This window comes from Oculina patagonica, chromosome 6 (assembly GCF_052425735.1).
Source record: "Oculina patagonica isolate OP01 chromosome 6, crgOcupat, whole genome shotgun sequence".
In the NCBI taxonomy this organism is placed as follows: domain Eukaryota; kingdom Metazoa; phylum Cnidaria; class Anthozoa; order Scleractinia; family Oculinidae; genus Oculina; species Oculina patagonica.
Genome location: NC_135763.1, coordinates 17,097,166 through 17,119,817, shown reverse-complemented (window position 1 = coordinate 17,119,817; position 22,652 = coordinate 17,097,166). Strand labels below are relative to the sequence as shown.

General features: G+C 38.0%; 2 protein-coding genes across 3 annotated transcripts in view; one reads left to right on the top strand and one right to left on the bottom strand.

Moving 5' to 3' along the window:
* LOC144655894 (UBX domain-containing protein 11-like) overlaps positions 1-12,446 on the bottom strand; it is a 22,131-nt gene extending 9,685 nt beyond the window's left edge. The window contains exons 1-7 of one of the 2 annotated variants that reach the window (XM_078516073.1): positions 12,253-12,446; positions 11,666-11,706; positions 10,571-10,648; positions 9,101-9,195; positions 7,705-7,759; positions 7,465-7,538; positions 5,551-5,680 (exon numbers count right to left, since the gene is read on the bottom strand). In XM_078516073.1, the coding sequence (XP_078372199.1) occupies positions 5,551-5,680; positions 7,465-7,538; positions 7,705-7,759; positions 9,101-9,195; positions 10,571-10,648; positions 11,666-11,706; positions 12,253-12,308 (529 nt within the window). In that variant the 5' untranslated portion in view covers positions 12,309-12,446. The remainder of the gene's footprint in view (positions 1-5,550; positions 5,681-7,464; positions 7,539-7,704; positions 7,760-9,100; positions 9,196-10,570; positions 10,649-11,665; positions 11,707-12,252) is intronic. The other variant, XM_078516074.1, reaches the window with a different exon arrangement.
* LOC144655884 (transient receptor potential cation channel subfamily A member 1 homolog) overlaps positions 12,379-22,652 on the top strand; it is a 27,101-nt gene continuing 16,827 nt past the window's right edge. Inside the window, exons 1-8 of the mRNA XM_078516057.1 lie at positions 12,379-12,792; positions 13,654-13,819; positions 16,081-16,568; positions 17,162-17,345; positions 18,703-19,027; positions 19,821-20,004; positions 20,863-20,970; positions 21,793-21,881. Of these exons, the coding sequence (XP_078372183.1) occupies positions 12,589-12,792; positions 13,654-13,819; positions 16,081-16,568; positions 17,162-17,345; positions 18,703-19,027; positions 19,821-20,004; positions 20,863-20,970; positions 21,793-21,881 (1,748 nt within the window). The 5' untranslated portion in view covers positions 12,379-12,588. The remainder of the gene's footprint in view (positions 12,793-13,653; positions 13,820-16,080; positions 16,569-17,161; positions 17,346-18,702; positions 19,028-19,820; positions 20,005-20,862; positions 20,971-21,792; positions 21,882-22,652) is intronic.

Below are 22,652 nucleotides of genomic sequence, written 5' to 3'. Positions count from 1 at the left end.
CAGGTGATGAAGGGCTTTGCACAAGAAATGAAGGTTCTGGAGACACAGGATAACCAGTCCTAACTTCTAGCACTTCCAGTCTTCATGTAATAATATGTATGCAGTGGTGGTGTTTCTATGAGAAAGTCATGGCGTTTTTGACCTCGTTGAAGATTTCTTCGCCAATAAAAAGTTTTTATAATATTGAAACCCTTTGTCCCCATAGCCTTTCATTTCCCATCCTAAGACCCCACCAGCTAAGAGAAGTAAAAAGAGCTATGGGGAGAGAATGATCCAATAGTCCATGAGCCAGGACCTCAAAAATCTATTTCCGTAGCACCCCCAACCGAACAAAGTTTCATTGGTACCAAATCAAAGCTCAGGGCCTAGTGTTTTATATTCAACTTGTTTCCAGCTGTGAAAATGGAGCTTAACGAAGAAAATGAGGTGTTTGTAACAGGGGGTGGGTGGGGATAAATTTGAAACATTAGATCGGTGTTATATAACAATGCTGATATCTATAACATCGTTACACCAATATTCATTTAATTTGGATGAGTTAAATAATCGATCATACTCTATAATATGAGATGCTATTTAATGAATTAGCGAACGCCATAGAGGCCGTTGCTAAGGCCTATTTAATGAAACAACGACACTTCAAATCCTGAGTTTCAGAATGAAAGTTTAATGGCTGCGTTTTTAATAAAAGCTGTATTAGTGCAATAAAGGTTTAAAATAGGAAGCAATGTACAAACTAAACTACTCTCCAGGTGAAGAATTTCGGAATTATCAAGTATTTTCTTGCATTTTGAGGTATTTAACACCTTAGCAACCATTTGTTTACATGCAGGCCTTTGTGTACAGTATGCACACTGTCAAGCACACTGCACGGTTATATCCAGCAAGTACAGCGGTTATGAAATAAATGGAGTGAAATATATTGTGCTAGAATGAAATGTGGACGTTTTTGTACCAGTTATGTCATTATGGCAAAGATTGCTAGGCAAGCTGGTTATTGAAAACGTTGTTCTTTATTACCATACGCAATGGTGAGTATACTGTACTTCACGAATAGCTGGTATATCAACTTCACAAACCCATCTCAGTTTTGTGTTCATATATGTTCCTAAACTCATTGAAATTCCACCAAACATGAAGAAATAAGGAAACTGTTAAAAATATGGAGAAACCGCTAACACATTCCTATTCAAACAAAACGACAGCTTCTATTTACAGAAATGATGGTAAATACAAAATGCTATTGATAAAGCCTCCAATGGCTCTAATCATTCTTTTAGACTTAAAATGTAATAATAATAATGATAATGATAACAGTAATAGTAGTAATAGTAATAATAATAATAACAATAGCAATAACAATAAAAATGATAACAATAATTATAATTAAAACACATTTAAACACGATTACTGCATCATTTTTAAGAAAAAAACTACTATCAATGCAGGTCCTGAAAATAAAAATATCTAACAGTATGTTTAAAGAATCACAGTATTTAAAAAAAAAACATAAAAAAGAAAATTTCAAACTTTCCAATGGCAATGGAGTCGCAAATTCTAAAAAAATGTGTTTTTTTCTACACATATTAATTCTAGGTATTAACTAATTAAAAGTGAGTATCTTCGGGTTCGCTATTATCCCCGTCTATGTCCTCCTTGCTTGACCAGTTGGTGCAACTACTGTCCTCGCAAAGACATGCATCTCTGCAAAGCATACCACTTCTTGTCCAGGATCAGCGCCGACTCCGGCACTGTACCTTGCAGCCACAACAAACCAGCTCCATCACCGCCTCAGGTGCTAGAGCTTGGTCTGTCTAATTCAGTTCCTGGTCCTTTTATATATCATCCGTTACCAACTGAATTATGGGCTGTCGGGTTTGCCTCCAAAGCATTTCTCTAAATATAAGCCTGTAAGGTTGCTGTATATGTTTCTTGAGGGCAGACATTTAGTGGCGGGAGGTGGTGCGACTGTAATTCTTCATTTTGCAGAATAAGTGGTATCTAACTTGATTAAAATCTTTCCCTGCCTTTCCATACAAAAAGCACACAAGTTCTTCAACATCTGCTGCATGTTCGTCCCTCACATGTACATTATCGTGGCCAAGGAGAAGAACTAGTTCTCGTAGTTTGTTATTTCCTTAACTAGCTTAAAAGCTTTCATTTTCCGTTTGCCGGAGAAGGCACTAACCGAATCGCAGCCAGTCAGTGCATGAAGGCCTGGAAGCACTTTGCATACTATTTCCGCTAAGCTAACTGATTGCAGACACTTGAAATGTCCACGATTCGAGAATGATTCTGAGTCGAACTTACGATGGCAATTCTTGCTGGGCTGTTTGTTTGATGATGGCTTGCCAGCACTTTCACATCTGCATCAGAAGAGTAACTACTCAATTGTCGATGACCATTGTGAATGCATCCAGAACGTGCAAAAACATCCCAGTTCTTCCTGCTCGGTATAAAGCTCTGGGACTGCCGTTGACAACACACGACCATCGCTTCCCGTAAGTCTTGTACCCAAGGAGCCATCTGCGAGTGTACACAACACGTCCTTCTAGCTTGTGAGAATACGAATGTCTTGCTCATTCACAAGCAAGGAAATGAAGCAGGCAAGTCTTCCCAGTGCTCAGAAATGTCTTCCGGCCATTGTCGTAAGCAATTCAACGTTGCTGTGATGAGCTACTAATCTCCACAGTCTGTCCATCCCGACTGCGCTTGCTTCTTTCAGCATTTTTGATTGAAATTACAGAGTACTGATGCCCGGCTTATAGCACAATATGCACTGAAATTGTCTGGCACATGTGTCATTGCCTGAATCACAGCCATGGCATCAATGATAACAAAGGTAGAAAGTAGTGAAGAGGGCAACACAGGAACATTTTTATTCAGCAGCATAGGCAAAACGGCTTTGTTTGTCTTTGCCAGCAGTGATCCATTAAGTGCTGCTAAAGACCAAGGTAGCGCGCCTAGTTGGTGTGCAAACAAGTCTCTGATATACCTTGCGATTCTCATCTGGAGTCTTACCAATAACAAGAAGTTTGGCGATGAGATTTCTGTCTGCCTTGAGCATTACATCCCTGCCTCCTGTCTCCGCGGCTTTGGATTTCACTGCATTTGTAAACGTTTACAGCTTCTGTTTGGTGAGGGTGTCGAGGGTGGCATTTGTCAGGATTTGTTACCAAGATACTAGATTGACAGACGCGCTTTTGCACCGGCTCATTTGTCACTTCCTCGTGTGCTGCTGGTTAAGTGGAGAGTTTCACTTTTTTTCTATTAGCTCTTGTCGTGTGATCTTTATTTGTGCATGGCCAATAGCACCTCTTGTGATGTCCTCCCTTAGGACCTTCCCTCTAACATCCTTCTATTACTCTAAACACTCCATCTTTCCTGATTTGCACAGGTTTAAAATGACTTCTATATGTCTTATTGTTAAAGATACACAGATTGCCATTAACATTTCTAACGTGGCAATGGCATTTACCTCACTGAGTTTGGTTTACTACCATTGACTGATCGAGCACGTTTTCCTTGAGGAATATTTTGTTCAGTCATTATTGTGTACAACAGTAGAGCCACTGTGCAGCAGGCAATATGGTTCAAGACGCTACATTGTACATACAAAATATTCAAAGCTTATAAACAACAGCAAAGGCACTCGAAACCCTCGAAATGAAACACACAGTCATGAAAATGGTACTCGAACATTGTGCAAATGGCATGCACTATTGATGCTGCATAAAACATTGTGTTATCTTATTCAAAAATAATCAGCATTAATCTCATTAGATAATTACATAATAATAGTATTGATAATTAGTATACGTACCAACCACAGAAACCACAGATACAGAATAATGTAAAAAAAAAAACATTGGGAACTTTTGCAATCGTAATTCTCTGTTTATAATATACAATTAACATTTTACTATACTCGACAGTCACCCATGAAAAATGAGTTTTGAAGATCATGCTCTCGTTTTACTTTTTTAATCGTGCGATTGGTTACAAAATCAGCGAATTGGCTGATTTTGGTGATGTTCTCAGAAAACCTAAGGAACAGCCACATGACAACCAAGTTACTGGCATCGTATATAAAGTGAAATGCAAATCGTGTCATTTTGTATACATTAGTGAAAGTCAACTATCCTGGAACTCTCGAGGGGCAGAGCACTACCCTGGCACTCGAGGCAATAATGAGTCTAAAAAGAATAAAATAAACTTTCAAGAGGAGGCTCCCCTCACATGACGTCTTTTTCAGAGAGGTCCTCAAATAAAACTAATTACAAGGTTAAAAATCAAGTCTGCCATAAAACAGCACTCGGAGACTCGTGGACATGACATTCATCCAAACTTTGTAGAAATACTGGAACGAGGCGTTATTTTTAAAATCTTTGCATTCCACAGTAAACAGCGAAGCTGTTAATGAACGCCAGCCTTTCCCTAAATTTGCTACTAATTGTTTCCCTTAGGGACCGTCAGAAGTTTTAAACTTTTAAATTTATTCTTTTAGTAATTTCATTCTGAGGAAGGCAACAGAAACGTTGCCAAAAATTTAATTTTAACATTTTAAAGGTAAGATACAACCATATTTTTAATTTTTATTATGACCACTGATCACCCAAACAGCAATAATTTTTGAAATACTTCTATATTTCAGCTCATTGTACTACTTTTACGTCCCAGCTGTTCAAAAGTCTACATGTAAACAAATGGTTGCTAAGGTACTAAAAGTCTCAAAATGCAAGGAAATATTTGCTAACTGAGGGATTTTTAACTCGGGGAGAAGTTAAGTTTGTACATTTCTTCCAATTATAGCTTTCATTGCGCTATAACAACTTTTATTAAAAGCGTGACCATTTAACTTCCATTCTGAAACTAAGGATTTGAAGTGTCATCGCTTTATTATATAGGCCTTTGCAACCGTCTCTATGGTGACAGTTAATTAATTACCAAGCATCTTATGTTAAAGAGTATGATCGATTGTTTAATCCCTCCAAGTTTAGTAAAGTTTGGTGTAATGAGGTGGGAGATATGGGCCTTGTTATAATATACCGACCTGAATGTTCTAAAGTTATCCCCACCCACACCCTGATAAAAACCTCTCGTTTTTTCCTTTAAGCTCCATTTTTGCGGCTGGAAACAAGTTGAATATAAAACACTAGGCCCTTAGCTTTAATTTGGTACCAAGGAAACTTTGTTCGGTTGGGGGTGCTACGAAATTGCTTTTCCAGCCACTTTTTACGAATTGGCTCATGGACTACAAGACAAATGAAACAACTAAACCATGCAAAATATGGAGGCCTAGCTAGGAACTAGCCAAAAACTTCACTACATTTATGATGACAATGACCACGCCCCCTCCCCCCTCCAAAAAAAATATAATTATATATACCAAATTTTGCCAAATCGTATAAACTACAAATTTTACATCTAAAGAGGGAATTTCACACAGACAATGACTTAATAGCTTTAAAAAACTTAAGGTACAGTAACTGTTAATTTAATGAATATAAAATTTTGATCATTAAAAGTAGTACGAATGTATCTATTTACTTGGTTTCCAAACTCCATGCTGCTTGCTTAAGGAGTTGGGAATTGAAGCAGGGGTTTCTTCTAAAATATCGTAATCAGAATCTGTGGCATCATCTCCAACCCAGACCATCCCATAATCAGCCAAAAAGTCCTGGAAGGGAAAGAATTTAATATTGACATGTTGGATCATGCAGTAAAAAACAAGAACGACACTAAAACAACAACAACAAAGTTAAGTTAACTTAATATTGCAGCTAAACCAGAACAATCTAGGCATTGTATATAGTAAAAGGAAATTGCCTGTATCAGGTTGAGAAGTGAGCTCTGAATAGCATTACACTATAATTAATGAAAAAGAGCGATTGCCACTTTTCCATAATAATTTATGAAGGGTTGTCCTAAAACCCGGAATGCCGGAAACCTGGAAAACCGGAATGCCGGAAATCCGGATAAGAAAGCCCGGAATCCTAAAACCCGGAGTGACCTTTTTTGTGTACGTCTTTTCAAGATAAATACGTGGAAATATGTTATTTTTTTGGGAAATTGGAAGTTTGTTACGAGTTTCCAATTACGTTGCGAGTTAGCGAATCAAATTGTCAATTTCGATACCTGAAGTTCCTAACTTCGGCCCGATTTAGCTGGCTGAGGAGAAACAAAACATGTTGTTTCAAAGTCATGGGCAGGAGTCCATTACTAGTAATGGGCTCCTGGTCATGGCGATATCCGAACTCAGTGATTTTAAAGGATACAAGTTGCAGCGGGAATATTCCAGCGATTCTTGCGGCTCAAGTTGCAAAACACTTGTTTGAACAAATAGTTGACGTCAATAAAAACATTACATTGTTTTTAACTTGTGCAGATTAAAACCTTCTGTAGTTATGTTTTCAACAAGGGCTTTGCTACGCTTAATCGTTGGGAAGAAGCCATAAAAATAAAAATATAAAAGGCTCACAAACTTTAAATCAATGTTTAGCGAGCTGCAAACATGCATGTTGGCGTGACAAATTAGTCGTCCCTGTCGTTTCGCTTCGGCTTCGATTAAAATCAACTTTATGTAAAGATGGGTAAACCATACATCCAGTTTCACCCGGCTATCAAACGCAAAAGACTTAAAAATTTAGATTATACCTCGCAAAAAGCATAAAAAATATATTTTTGTACAAAAACAGAACATTTGACCAAATATCTGCCTGCATAAAATTCATTTATCGGCAAATTACTTTCGTGATCGATTCAACTGAATTATTGCTTCCATCATCAAGCGACGAATATCGACGGTGTTTGATTGATACCCATTTTCGAAAGGACGCGTTCATGCTTAGATGCCATAGACAGTATGTGAATGTAATGCTTCCACTCACTATCAGTCAGAACATTGATCAGAAGGTTGTTATTGCTTGTTCGTCAAACAAATATTGTGCAACTTGAGCCACAAGAATCACTGGAATATTCCCGCCGCAACTTGTTTCCTTGTTCCTTTAAAATCATTGAGTTCAGATATTGCCATGACTTTGAAACAATATGTTTTGTTTCTCCTCGACTAGCTAAATTGCGAAGTTCAGTCGGGCCGAAGTTGGGAACCGGAACTTTCTTTCGAAATTGACAATTTGAGTCGTTAACTCGCAACGTAATTGAAAACTCGTAACAAACTTCCAATTTCCCAAAAAATAACATATTTCCACGTATTTATCTTGAAAAGACGTACACAAAAAAGGTCATTCCGGGTTTTAGGATTCCGGGCTTTCTTATCCGGATTTCCGGCATTCCGGTTTTCCGGGTTTCCGGCATTCCGGGTTTTAGGACAACCCATTTATGAAGACCTGTAAGGAATGTCATGTGGCAACTGATAATGACATGGCATGAATCTTATTATTGTTCACTATATATACATGTGACTAAGAGCCACAATTTATTAATATATTCTGTTTAGCATACCTCCATCTGAAAAACTTGTGTCTGAAGTCTTTTGCATTTTTTCTCTAACTCTGTTATTGTACCAGAGTTATATCCTGAAGGATTAAATGAACAGAGATTAACTAAGTATAAGCTGAGGTGATCAGTAGAACACAAGGTGGGCATGACAGACTGAGAGGGATCAATATCAGCCGCACCAAAAGTTGAACATTAAGCTTTATATGGTGTCTAGACAAACTACATTTCTATTTGTTTTCTTACCTCTTGCTTTCTCCAACAATTTTGCTTTCTCTTCCAGTATGCGTATCTTCTTATCCTAATTGATAAAAGCACATGGAAGTACTTTTAAAGACATTCATATTCCAACAAATTCAATGTACATAATTATTTAAAAAAAAAAAAAAACGAAATGGGTCGATGCATGCATTTCATGTGTATGTTAGTTTCTAACAATTTCATTTAACAAGTGTATATTAAATTGATAGTTACATGTAATTTATGTGTACAGTGTATCATTAAAAATTGAATTGATTATATTACTTTTACATTTGAAAAATGCTACATGTAAATATCATATCAGATATAATTATCGATTGTCTAAATATTAATCACTTATTTATAGTTAGTAATTACTGTATTGCTCATTTTTAGATACATGTAGCAAAAAATCTAAATAGTTAATAGACAGTAGACTTTTCCACAAAGCAAAAAAAATTCAAAAAACACACATTAACCCCCAAGCAAGTCTACAAATTTTGAAACACAAATTAAACTGAATTTGAAACTATAATTATGATTATTCATAATATTATAATTATTAAAATAAAATTTGTGAATGTCAACCTTTTGCTGATGATCCTCTAAACAATAATGCATTTATATACATTAAGTAAGTAATTAAAAATTAATTATTTTTTCATATCCTGTAAGAAGCGGGAAAAAGAGACAAATAAAGCTATAATAAGTCCCGAGATCATACACTTCTCATTTCTTCTTGGTCTCAAGCGCACAAGCATGGCTAAAACTTAAAGCCATACATGTAAATCAAAGACCGTTCTGGTTATTGTTTGTTAAGTAGACTACTACTACTTGTAACATATAAAATTTATGTACATGTAATTTACATTGTACAGTGTATTGATCATTAAATATTGAATTCTTAATATTGACAAATGCCTTACATCATGATTATGAAATACTGATTCGATCAATAGTGATCTAATCGGTTTGACATATTGAAAACTGAAATTGAAAAGCAGAGACCGATACAACGTAGAATGACCAGCCTTCTTCAGGTACAAGGCTGGTTGGCCAGCCGGAATATAGTACAAATAAACTAATTCTATCATTCTACGTTGTATCAGTCTCTGCTTTTCAATTTCAGTCTTCTATTGTGTACAGCCCTCTGCATGCATTGCAGGCCTTTCATGCTAATTATATTTGGTGTCATAGGCATGCAATGAGTCCAGAGGGCTACTGCTCTATATAAAGCCCTCTGCATGCATTGCAGGCCTTTCATGCTATTTTTATTTAGTGTCATAGGGATACACTGTATGCAAAGTGCTATGCGCCTGTCTAGCCAAGCGCATAGTATTACAATAATGTTAGTTCTTATGTCATAGGGAATGTTTCAGCCTCTGATCATTATTGTCAATACCTTTTCAAGTAGCTGTGTCTGCGCAGCTTTCAGCTGCTGTTCTGCCTGAGCCAGCCGTGACATCATACTGGCAAGAAGATCACGGTCTGATGGTACTATAAAAGAACACAGACGACAAATATTAAACATAATTTAAAACATGATGAATTGCTCTATTCTATATATAAGAAAATATAGATTACTTCATAGAAAGTGCGACGTACGGATTTTTATTCACGAGTTGCAAAACTTTGGAAAAACGAACGAGTGAGCGAAGCGAACGAGTGAGTTTTCCAAAGTTTTGCAACGAGTGAATAAAAAATCCGTACAAAGCACTTTCTATGCTGTAATTTGTTTATTATATATATAACGAGAATTCGAATTCAACCATTGTAAACTTGACGCGATTTTTCTCGTAAGTTAATTCATAAACCTTTGACATATTACAGTTTGACCGTAGAGGGAGGAAAAACAAAGCAGCAAAATGCACATCGCTTTCCAAGCGAAATCACTTTTAACCAAATTCGAAAAATTACTGCCAACAAAATCTCCTGAAAAAACTTTATTTAATTAAACACATTGTGTTACTTTTTGATAGCAAAACTTTTGGTATCGCATCAAGTAAGCGTCGCTACAAGCGAATCAACAAAACACGCAGGCGAATTTTGAACAATATTGTGACAACAAGGAGTCGGTTAATTAAGCAAAAAGAGCGACGTAAATCCACATTCAGAAATACAATCTACTTTACCCAAGAGTGCTTGAATATTCTTAGAAAGTCTGCGGATGCGTTGCAAGTTTGAAAGAAATTCTTGTCCGCCGGCTTCGCTTTCATTTATCGACACTTCGCTTGTCTTCGCTCCGCCTTTGAAGAATGATTTTTATCGTTATCATCTCATTACTGTATCGGTTTTGCTTAGCGAGTTCCTGTTTGCTTGCCTTTCCATAAAGTTCTCCAAAGACCAAGGTTTAATTTATTAAGGAACAAATCGTGTAGCCATGTTTTCCAAGCATAAACTGCCCTCGGGAGCAAACTTGCCGCTCGCTGTTCAGCCTTGTTGGAAACCATTTGAGTTCGCGCGCTCTGATTGGTTGGGTCGTTCCACTCTAGATGCTGATTGGTTATATTTTTCACATGTGAAGAAAGCTATACGCGAAGCTGATTGGACGTATCGCTTTTCTCACATGTGAAAATATAGAATATAGAAATCTATTTGCAAGGTTTATTGCCCAAAATTCTCGCTATATATGTAATAAAAATATATATGACACTGTAGGTCACAACTGTAGCCCATGTACTGGGTCTGGTATAAACTCTGCTCTAACTCTTCCAGTACATATCAACATGTCTGGAGCGTCTTTTTTAAACACGGTTCGTCAACTTGAAACATTGTACAATTTTTAAACACTTGATTTTTTTTTAATCATGGGGCAATAACAAGTTCAAACAACATTCAGGGGTATTGAAAAAAGGCCCAGGATAAAGTCTACCTTTACCATTTGCTGAGCTTGAGGACTTTGGCAATTTGGACAATCCATCTTTTTTTGAGAAAGCAGCAGTTATATCATCTGAAAAAAAGATTCAAACAATACTAATTACATGTACTAATTATAATACTAATTACATGTATTTATCTCAATGTACAAGGACATAATAATTATCCAGAGAGGGAAAGGGTATTACAAAAAATAAATACTTATTTATACTTAATGAGAATGGAAGGAAGTTTATCAATTACTAAAAAGTATAGATGGGATATTTGACCTTTTGAAAGTCCTGAGAACGTTTTTTTTTTATCAGAATCTACAGCATGGAGCTTAATAAATGGCTGGGTCAAATCAGATTAAATCCCCACTTTGGTTGGGTAATATTAATCATAAATGGCCAAGTCTCCTCCCTGGGAGGCCCCATCCATGTCTGTGCTGTGTTTTTTTTTTCTGACACAGCATTTTAATTTCTCATATCTATCATCCACACTGAAACGATTGAAAGCACAGCATTTTTGAAAGCTTCAGACTTCTTTTTTTGCCATCTACACTGATACAATATTGAGGGATCTGATTTCAAATGAAGGTGTTTATCTCTACATTATATGAATAAAACGATGACATCAGTGTGGACTACAGGCAAAAATACATCAATGAAAATGGTGTCACTGTGGACATGCCAGTATAAGCATAACATATAAGCATGACATGACATGTACTGACATGTCAGGGCTGCAAACCACTTGAAAGGACATATGTCCTACTATAAGACACCATCTTGGTCGGACAAAGCAAAATTGTGGTCGGATAGATTTTTATTTTGTTGCCATAAAATGATTTACGATCAAAAAATTGTCCGGACATCATGTCCGACCACACTTGGGATTTTGTCGGACATAAGCAAATTTTGGTCGTACAATGTCTGATGACCAACTGTTATTTGCTGCCCTGCATGTAGTGTGGACAGGGCCAAAGTAAAATTCTCAAGAGTGGGGATGACAATATACATGTACATCCAATGCTCAATGCTCTACCCCCCCCCCCCCCTTTCCTTAATAACATTGAAAGCTGCATCATATCAAATTGTGTTAAAAATACCTGGACTGTGTGCTGGATTCCTAAATGGAACTTGAGCCTGTCTGAAAAGAGTGTTTGAATAATATTATTTACCCTAACCGCTTTTTGCACTTCATTTATGTCAAGGCATTATAATACACTGGTACCAAATCTTTAATAATTTTATTGGCTTGTTTTTGGGAACTGTAATAATTTATTGTCTGCATGGCATGCACATCTGAAATATGCACAATGCCCTGTAATGTCAATAATGTGTCAAATGACTTGAATATACATTCTTTCTGAAGGACCAATAAAAGGAATTCAACAGCTGTGCATGCTCACAGCTGAAATCCACCAGCTGTTACCGGAGATGGCATCTTAATATTTTTCTATTGAGCCCTGTTGGTCTAACTAGCTGGGTCTCACTATGTAGTAATAATTAAAGCTCGAGGGGAAAAAACGCAATGAAATTCACCTAGTCGGAACTCTGAAGAGCTAGGAATTAAACAATAAAAAACTGTTGTTATTTGAAAAGATGCAAATTATTAAGTTGCCGGGTATTCTGCAGTTTAGCCGATTAAAATTTCGAAAATCAAGCTGGAGTTCTTTTGTTTACAAGTGGTTACCTAGGATCCAGGGGAGTCCTTTTCCCTTTCTTCAAGCTGGATATCGGGGAGCTCATTTTCCTTACGTTCCTGCGATTTCGTGGACGTTTTTAGCCATTTTTAACAGCGATCGGTAAACAAGATTTTCCCTTCAGAAGCGCCAAACAAAAATCCAAAATGTCCGCCATCTTTGCCATGTCGTAAGAAGTAGTTACCAGTCTTTCTCGGTAAGAGCCCCCAAGGCAGTAAACATGATGGTGGCGAAGTTACGCGTGCAGTTCCTACCGGCGGAAAAACACAGATAAACACGACGCGTAATCGGTTCTGTTGCCCTAAACAGCTATACGAGGACTAACAATGGCGTCCAAAAAGGACGGTGGTGCTGGAAGCGTCCTGCTCACGCCTCTGCTTGGGCTAAAATCGAGAAAAAGTGACACCGACGCGTCGAATTCGCTCCACAGTTCGATGCCATCAATTTGCTACCTTCCGTCAAGATCTTCGAAAAATTTGATGGGATTGGAAAGAGAGAGCGTTGAAAATGCCACGGTATCACTACATCAGGTAAAGCAAACAATTATAAGTTAAAAGGCTTGATAATTTAACCACATCAAGGACTAGATCCGGCCCCTGGATAACCATTTGACTTTGTACCGCCTTTATTCGATTTTATTTTTCGTCGACGTTGCTTTTTAATTTTATTCTAAATTGCGCAGCTCAAATAGTTTGACATGATAGCAATACTACATTTTTGTATCGTATTTTTTTTTAACAGAAGTCGTAAAGCGAGGCATGACTAATCTTGGAAAACGTTTACTTGAATGTGTTATCGAAGAAAATCATCTTGATCATTTTATTGCAAGTTTGCTATAAGTTACATGTTAATTTATGTAAACAAAGATATTTGTATAATTTTCAACGCGGGCGTGTAAATTTAATTAGATGAAGTATAGCAATTAACAGCTTTAAATTACTTTTTAAGTGCTCGTGTTGTGTTCATTCTGAGTTGTGAGAAGTGACTTTCAGTACAGTACACTCTGCCAATATAAGATATTTTTTGATGAGAAAATATTCTAGCAGGCACTGTTTATTTAAGACCAGTAATTATTTTTTTTAAAAAAGATATTGATTACACAAGGGCTTCAAGGCTTTATTGTTCAGTTAGATCCCGCTAGTTCAAACTCAGTTATTTTGAATTCCCTGTTATGTTGAATTGAAACCAATCAATAATTTTAACTATGGCCATGTTTCGTTTCCCATCGCCCCATCTCTTGTGATGGCGGGTCGGTCGGTCGGGCAATAAATAAATAAAGAATGAACACCAGGGTAGGCTCGATTTCCAGCTGCTTTTTTGGGAAAATGAGCCCGTGGTCACCCGGGAAATCTTAGAGCACAGCCCTGTTAACATTTTTTTATTATTATTAGGCTGCTCGAGATGGAAAACGTGAACTTGTGGAAAGGAGGCTGGAAAAGTTGGGTAAAGGAAACAAGAAAATCAATAAGAAGGATCAGGACAACACAACAGCAATGCATTATGCTGTGCGCTACAATCATCTCCATATTGTGAAGTTACTATTAGATTACGGAGCAGGTGAGGAGAGGCTTTAGTCCCCGGCTTTAGTCACACTGATGACCATGGTATGGTCATTTAAATTAAAGCTTGTTTACATGAATCAGAGCTGTAGTAATGGTAGTGATCCTTTGCATCCAACTCAGTGTAAATCTACATTGTAGATTTATAGTTATCAAAGTTTGATCTTCCTTACCAGTACACCCAGTGCTGAGGTGTAAAAACTAATAATTAAAAAAAATAGCACATGACACCAGGGTGAGACGAAAATAGAAAAGTCAGCTTGCCCTTCGGGCGCCTTCTTTCTACTGCCCGGTCGCGCCCGTTGCATATTATATTCAACTTTAAATTCCTTGAGAAATAAACATAAATAAAAATCTAAAAGAAAGCACGCTGTCCTCCTCTTTTAGCACATTCATAATGACCCAATCCTGCATGCACGGGGCGGGTCACATACGGGTGTGAGTACCGGCGCAATACCATGTGGGACACTTGTTCTTTTCTTTTTTGCGTTTTGAAGCAGATCTTCCAATATATTTTCTGGAGGCACAATTAAGATGGCTGTTACTCATCTATACAGAGGAAGTGCCCGTTCATTGGTGACTATAAACAGGAGAGTCGCCGGTGCAGTGGTCACATTGCCCCAATTTTCCCTCTTTTGTCTGGTGCACATTATTTTTATTTCTGAGGTTGTCATTAAAAACAATGTTTCTTCCCGTTGTGCTTGCCCGTCGGGCAACGTGATCGTCGCTCCCGCGGATCTCTCCCCGGGCTTCGGACGCACTTGTCGCGCCCTGGACACATTAAAACAGCTCAATTCTGGCTGGATGCGTGAATTGTCAGTTTAGTGCTACATGACACTTAATCTGCCAATTTGACTGGTGATTCCAGCTGAAAACATAAATAATTGTAAACCAAAAACCATTGCTTGCATCTAAGCCTAAACACTCGCTGCAACAAAAAAAACAACAACAAACACTCGCTGCTGAAACATGATCTAATTGGGTATTACATGTAAACGTGACATATGATTCATCGTCAAACCTTGAAGTTTAGCAGACTGTAATGGCAACTTTTGTGCCAAGAGGTCAACACATTCTGGTTTCTAAATGGCGGAAGTATTGGATAAAGAGACTTCTTTTACAGGGAGCAGGGATGGCGCAGTGGTGAGAGTGCTCGCCTCCCACCAGTGTGGCCCGGGTTCGATTCCTGGACCCGGGTCATATGTGGGTTGAATTTGTTGTTGGTTCTCGTCCTTGCTCTGAGGGTTTTTCTTCCGGGTTCTCCCGTTTTCCTCCCTCCACAAAAATCAACACTTCTAAATTCCAATTCAATCTGGAATCCGCAGGGCCACAGGTTTGTTAGTCGCAAGACTGTTACGTGCTACCCTCGTAAAATAAAGAAGATTTATTTATTTATTTATTTTTAACGAAAAACTGACCCTGATCTGTGTCAATTGATATGCATTTGCAGGTTCATTTAAATCACTTCTAGTGTAAAGTTTCATCCATTCTCAATGTTTATGGTAAACATTTTGAATGCGATAGTTGTCGTTTTGGTCTGCTAAACTTCAATGTTTAATGAGGAATTGATGTTCGGCGGCGAGTGTTCACGCTTACTAATAGATGCAAGTGAAAGTACATACTGACTCATAAATCAATTTACACGTCTAGTGCACCAAAATATATTGACAAACAACACAAATTATGAAGTCACAGAGGATTGCATTCTCTTGGCTCAATCTGCATTTTAGGACCTGTCTCACACTGTGTGCCTGCCTGAGAGAACAATGCTATGTTCTACTACTTACATGTAGCTTCTAAAAAGAATTCTCAATGCAATGCAAATTACCACGGTGGGCACATGACCCAACGCTCCTTCATTCATCTTTTTCGTTTTTGCTGGCTCCGTTTTGCTAGCTGCCTGTTGGCGCGCTAGGGATTTGCGCGGGTCTCTAGGGGTCCCCGCTCAGCGGACACCACGTGGCTGTCGCCAGTCCCGCGCACTCGTCTCCCTCGGCAGTCGATGAGGTGAGCGTGGGTCACGTGCCCACCGTGTACATGTAACTAATCTTGATTTATTTTAAATTAATGGCAATTTATGAACTTGTCAAAACAAATTTTCGTGATTGTGATTTAAAGGAAAATAGGCCTGTAAATTATTGTGATTGGGGCCCCCTTCTTTACTACCCTTAGAGCTTGACTAGATGTCTGTTTACTTGAGTAAGGCTACACATCTTGCTTTGATTTATCACTAAGTGTACGAATCTTCTGATCTTACAGACATTGAAGCAAGAGGAGAAGATGATGCCACACCCCTTCACTACGCTGCTCGATTCCGACCAGTCCCTAGAACATACGGGGGTACCCCCAAACCCACACCCTCAGTCACGCCCAGTCCAAGCATGGAAAACATCAGCGACAATGGCTTAGTGCTAAAGAAGGATGACAAGAAGAAGGAAGGAGGCTCTGGAAGCTTGGGTAAAGGTACAAAGGACCGTTTTCTGGGCTCACTGAACAATAAACGAGAGAAGATTGGAAATAAATTGTTTAATAAAGATTTCTTGACTGTTGAAAAAAGGAATTCCTTGCCCAAAGAACAGGCCAGTGCGCCGTTTACTTTAGAGACTATGATTATGTATTTGCTGTCTCAAAAGGCCAATGTTAATGCTCGGGATGGTTATGGTTCCACTCCATTGCATTATGCAGTGGCAAAAGGAAATCCTGATGCAGTGAAAGAACTTTTGACGGCTCCAGGTATTGATATCGAGGTGAGGACATATTACTGATTAGTACTCACTTAGCATGCTCTACCTGAAATCCTCAAATTTGATTGTCTCTCTTAGTTGTGTATATAATTTGCTTGATAAATAACACAATATATAATGTGAGTGCAGTGCTGTGTATATTCTTGATATTTGGCAGCCGGAAAAACACTGGTCACACAAAATATATTAATTGAAGTTACATTTTTGAACTGAATCCTTTATATTGTCTAACTTATAAAATTCATGTTGCACTGTCCTGCACAATCTTTACTATTTGTTTATAGAGAACTTTGGCCGATAGTATTGTTTTATTCTGCAGTACATGTACATGTAAGTTGTTATGAAGATGTTACACTTAATTTTGTGAAATTTAATTTCGTGAAAATGGAACGGACATATTTCGCGGGACTTGATTTTCGCGATTTGGCTAAAAATACGTAACTTACCTAAAAAATACAATAAAAAACGTTAAAAATAAATTTGGCGAGTTTTTGAAAATTGCTAAAATCGCGAAAATTTAGTCCCCCCCAAAATAAGTAACAATAAGGTAATTTATGACACTAGCTGTACAAAAAGTCATGTATTTAATATTTTAGGCTAAGGATAAAACTGAGATGACCCCTCTGCATGTGGCGGCAAGCCAGGGTTCTCTCTCAGTTGCCAAATGTCTAATCAATGCTGGAGCTGACATGAGAAGTTTGGATGAAGAGCAGATGACACCACTACATTTTGCATGTATGGAGGGAAGTCTTGAAGTCGCTCAACTGCTTTTTGAGACAGGTGTGTTAACACATTCCCATCTTTAATACTTGTATGTAAAACATCCGTTAGAAAAAGCTAATAACTGGCTTTAGCTGGTGACTGCATACACAAGTCATGTAAATTGTGGACCTTAATTTTGTACTGTTTTTAACTGTTGGCAAGTTAAACTAGCATCTATACTCAAAACTAGTGGCATTTAAAGATGCTATGTCGCGCAATTTAAGGCAATTTCGGCACTGACCAGGTGGTCATAGAATTAACTCAAATATCACAATAACAGCAGAAGAACTGAAAGAAACACAGAAAGGCCAAACGGGGGCATGGATTGGCAAAATTCGAAAAGATTAAAACGGATTACATTCGGTAAACTTGAAAAACATCGGCCCGACTTTTTTTCTCAAGTTTATCTCAATTTGAATGAAAGTGCCATTCACAATGCTTGAAAATCATTCTTGTTTGTTTTGTGGCCGTGCTTTTGCCAATAAAAGACTTTAATTCGCTCTGCCAATTTGAAGTTTAGAGCTCTTAATTAGCGAAAATATATAGAATGACCTAAAATACTGCGACCTAGCCCCTTGTAATAAACATTAGTAAGTGAATAAAAATTAATTTGAGTTTTTGGAACAGAGGAGGACGTCTGAAATTCGGGCTACTATGGAACTGCTTGTTGTTAGATAGTTTCAAGACTTTTCTGCAGATGAAACCCTTAAGGGTGACGATTTAAGACGGATTACGCTGAAAGTTCGAGCAACGAGTGCGAAAATTAAGTACCAAAAATCTACTCGTAGTACAGCAACATTTTGTATACTGTTTAAAAGATCTTATCGAAATTCATTTGTCTTAGTGACCCTGTAATAAAATTCTAAAGCATTTTCGAGAAAATTAAAGTCAAACCTCGTAAAAATGTTTATAACTCGCACCATTTTGTTTTGAACTGGTGCGAAACCACTGTCCGTTTTAACTGAAATATTGACAATTTCAAATCCATTTTTCTCTCGCGGGGTCAGCTTGAGTGCTAAATTTTTGGCAGGTTTTTGTTAGCTGTACAACTGTTACCATGCTAAGAGGTCTTTTTGGTAACTTTATTTTTGCCTGTATTGCTCGAATGTTGGGCGGAAACCATCTTAAACAAAATCTGTGGTAGAAGTGTTTTTGCAATGTGGTTCTAACTATGTCTTTGGATAAAACCTTATAAATAGTTACAGTGTCACTTTTGAAATGAACGCATGAAAAGCAACGATTCACTGAGTTGGGATCGTTCTGTTTGTAAATCCCAATAATAGCAGCTACATATTTTTGTGATAAATATTCTAAATTTCAATTTTGGCTTTCTTGGAAGTGACTTGTCATTTTTCATTTGATCACTAATATATAGCTGAGGAGAGAGGCGGGTGGTCCTTAGTATCCAAAATGGTCATAGACCAAGATCGCGAGGAACAAACTGCTTTGCACCTTGCGGTTGAGGATGGTGACCTAAAACTGGCCAAGCTTTGCCTTGACAAGGGAGCGAACGTCAATGCACACAAGATGAACATGAGCACACCATTGCACCTTGCGGCAACTGGAGGAGACTTGGATATTGTCAAAATGTTAGTAGACCATGATGCGAACGTAGAGGCAAAGAACGCTTCTCAGGAGACGCCACTGCACAGAGCAGCGCAGTTTAACAGGGTGGATATTGTGGACTTCCTTCTGAGCAAGTAAGTCAAAGCTTAAATCGCTCACTCGTTATTTGAAATTCTTCCTCTTTATATAAGGTAAAGTCTGTCTCCGAGCCATGAGGCCCATACAGCTGGAGCTTATCCCTGTTTCCGTAGCATTAAGCGACTAGGAGTATTGTTACTCCCCCCTAGATGGGATGCAAGTCCATCACTTGGTTACCCCCCAGCAGTAAATTCACCGGTACCCATTCATACACCTGGGTAGAGAAAGGCACTGTGAGAGTAGTGTCTTGCCCAAGAACACAACGCAGCGCTCCGGTCAGGCCTCGAACCCGAGCCGTTCAACTCGGAGTCGAGCGCGCTAACCATTAGGCCACCGCGCCTCCCACTGTCTGACCTCCCAAATTGCGAAATTATTAACTTGCAAAAACGTAACGCATTTTTAACGTTTTTTTACGCTTGTTTTGTTGTTGTTGTTGTTGTTTTGTTTTTGCCAATTCGCAAAACTTAAGTCCCGCGAAATTTGCCTGTTCCATTTTTGCGAAATCAAGTTCCCACTAAAAATAGGTATTACATTGTAATGAGATATTTCCTAACAAGGTTCCCCCTTTTACTTTGTTGGGATTTTTGCTCACCGGGAAGTGACATTACACGGTTTAGCACGGCTATAATATTCCACATTGATTTGATCAAGGAAACAACAGAATATCTGTCATACACGCTTTAACTAATTACAGTGTTGCCAGTTGTAAAATCAGTCCGAGTGGCCATTTCTCCCTGTATATGAATGTGACATTGTATGAAGTTGCATTATATTCAAAACTATTTTCAGAGGTGCTTCAATTGAATGCCGTGACAAAGATAAGGATACGCCACTGTTAATAGCAGCAAGTAAGAATCACTTGGAAACGATCAAAAGTCTTCTGGCTCATGGTGCAGATATTGGGGCAAAAGACAGCAATGATGAAACACCTATATACAGAGCGGCTTCTGAGGGGTGCATTGAGGCACTTGGGGTAAGGTGACGTGTTCAGCTATATTTTATTTAAGAGGGACAGTGTCCACACGAATAATTCAGTAGTCAAAGAGCATATTCAGCCGCCATGATGGTTTTCATACTATAATGCAAATTAGCCACGTTGTCTGCCAGGGGGCAAAGATTGTAATGATGCCATTTGTCAGAAAATCGGCTCTTCGAAATAGTTAACTATCTGCACCAAAATCACATTTGAGAGCTAAGTTATGGAATGATGGTTTCGTTTTAAGGTTAGTTTGAAAAAAAACTGCTCGGTTACTAGACTTGTTAACTACGCAAGACGTTTGTGTTTTATCGAAAGCGCCCAAATTGCGTAAAACGTAGAATATTTCTGTCACAAAACTGAAACCAAAGCATGCAAAGCAAAATAATATTCAGACATAGTAAGAAACCGGCTGAAATTTGCGGATATAAGCTTGTTTGCCCCCTTATAAATCACGTGCCAAGATTTCATTATAAAGCGAAAACAACCATGACGGCTATCGTGAATAAGTTCTAGTCAATTCAATTCAATTCAAAGAGAAATTAACTTGCTTTATGTACACTCTATCATACCATTACTCTTCATCTCATTCAATACTTATTTGATTTTCATCTAGCGGTGTTTTCATTGATTGAAAGTTCGTGTCGAAGTTACTTCGTATTCAAGTAAACAAAGCTTTAATTTTAAATTACTTCTATAAGCGAAAATCAAATGGATGGAACCATGACTCAATGTCCGCTTAAGGGAAGTTGTATGTCATATTGTACAGGTACGTGTACAACACAAAGAAGAAAATTTTAAATGACCTAAGGTACCGTTTTTCTATATCTAAATTTTCCTTCATGTCACTTTTAGTTTCTTCTAAAAGACCGTAAAGGCAAGACTCTAGCTGAGGAATATGACAAGTATGAGAACACTCCACTTCATGTCGCTGCGAAAAAAGGATATGTTAGAATTGTTCAAGTAAGTTTATCTTCAATAAAGAAAGATAGTAAATTTTTAGCTCGGTAAAAAATGTGAAAGATAAATATAGATGCGCAAGCGTGGGACAAGAAAAAATCTGAGTCCCTGACGGGAATTGAACCCATGGCCTCCCAAACACCGGGCGGGTGCTCTATCCACTGAGCTACGAGAACTCATGGTGAGCGAGGCCATTTTACTAGGTTCATATGTGACACACGTCCTGCGAACTGCTAGGATCGACAGTGTCGATAGCGTCCTGTATAAATGAAGAAAGATGGTAAATTTAAAGCTTGGTAAATGATTTTTTCTTTGTCCCACGCTCGCGACATGCTGAATACTTCATCTTTCACAAGTTTATCTTAATTTATTAAACTGAACCTCAAGTCGTTTTGATGTCATTTGTGCTGCACTCATTGTTAGCATGCATTTATTAGGGTCCCGGATTCCTCCCCCTCCCCCCCTCCCCCACCCATTGTTGGAGCTAGCAACATGCTAAAAAGCTACCCATGTAACCTGGAGCTAGACCAGCGTCCTAAGCAGTTAGAGTAGCATTGTTTCATCTCGGTGCAAAGCTTCGTCGCGCGTAGTAAAGCTTTTATTAGAGTAATCAACTTCTAATGCCGCAATTTTGCCCTGATGTCAAGTGACAGGTGTAGAGAAATCATTATCTACCCTAGAGCATAAATTACTGTCTTGATAAACGACCAAATTCTCAATACTAGAATATAAGGATGTGTATGACAAACGGCAAGAAGATTCGGTATTTTGAGCCTGGTACAGAAGAGGTAACGTGTTTATGTTGCTAAGTGCTTTTTCTTTTAGCTTCTTCTGGATAATGGATGTTGCATTGACAGCAAGAATGATGGCTCTTTAACGCCGCTCCATTTAGCAGCCAAATTTGGACGAATAAGGTAACATGTTACTTCTAGTATTTTAGGTTATTTGACTTGTTTGCCTGTTAAAAGCCATGCGCTATGGGATTTCTCGTGACAGCTTATAAATAGTTTCTCTATTTTCGCAGCATTAAATTTTCGAAATTTCGTATATTGTGCAAAACCAAGTCACTTAATTTTTGCGATTTCATCGTACAAATCACAGTTCCTATAACGGAAAATGCGAGTTGAAAAGAAAGGAAAAGAAAAGAAATAAAAGTAAGGGAAAGAATACGAAAAAAGAAAAGAATCAAATTGTATAGGATCCAGTAAATTGGAAAAACGTGATGAAGGAAGTGAATTGACCTGTCAAAAAAAAAAAATAAATGCTGCAATGTTCAAGGTTAACACGAGAGGCCTTTCTGCATCTCGAGAAACGAGATACCTCTCTCAAGAAACAAGACATACATGTCTCGCGTCCCGTTTTTTGGGAGACGCGCCTTGCGAGAAACGAGACAAGAGTGCCACCTGACCGTTTTGTAAGTCGTTGGCTAACAAGGGGCATGCATTTTCCCATTACTTTGGATTTTCATGACAAAATTTTTCAACACAATAATAAAAAGAAAGCGTTCCAAGAATGTGACATAAATCGTAACTTTTTTGTATGTTGTAAGCTTTTAAGGATCGCATGAAACGATCAAGTGATTTCATCTGTATTTTACGATACGGAACGAAATAAAGATATAGTAGGATGTTTATTATATAGCAACGTAATTTTGCGGGCTTATACATTAAATTTGCGGTTCATAT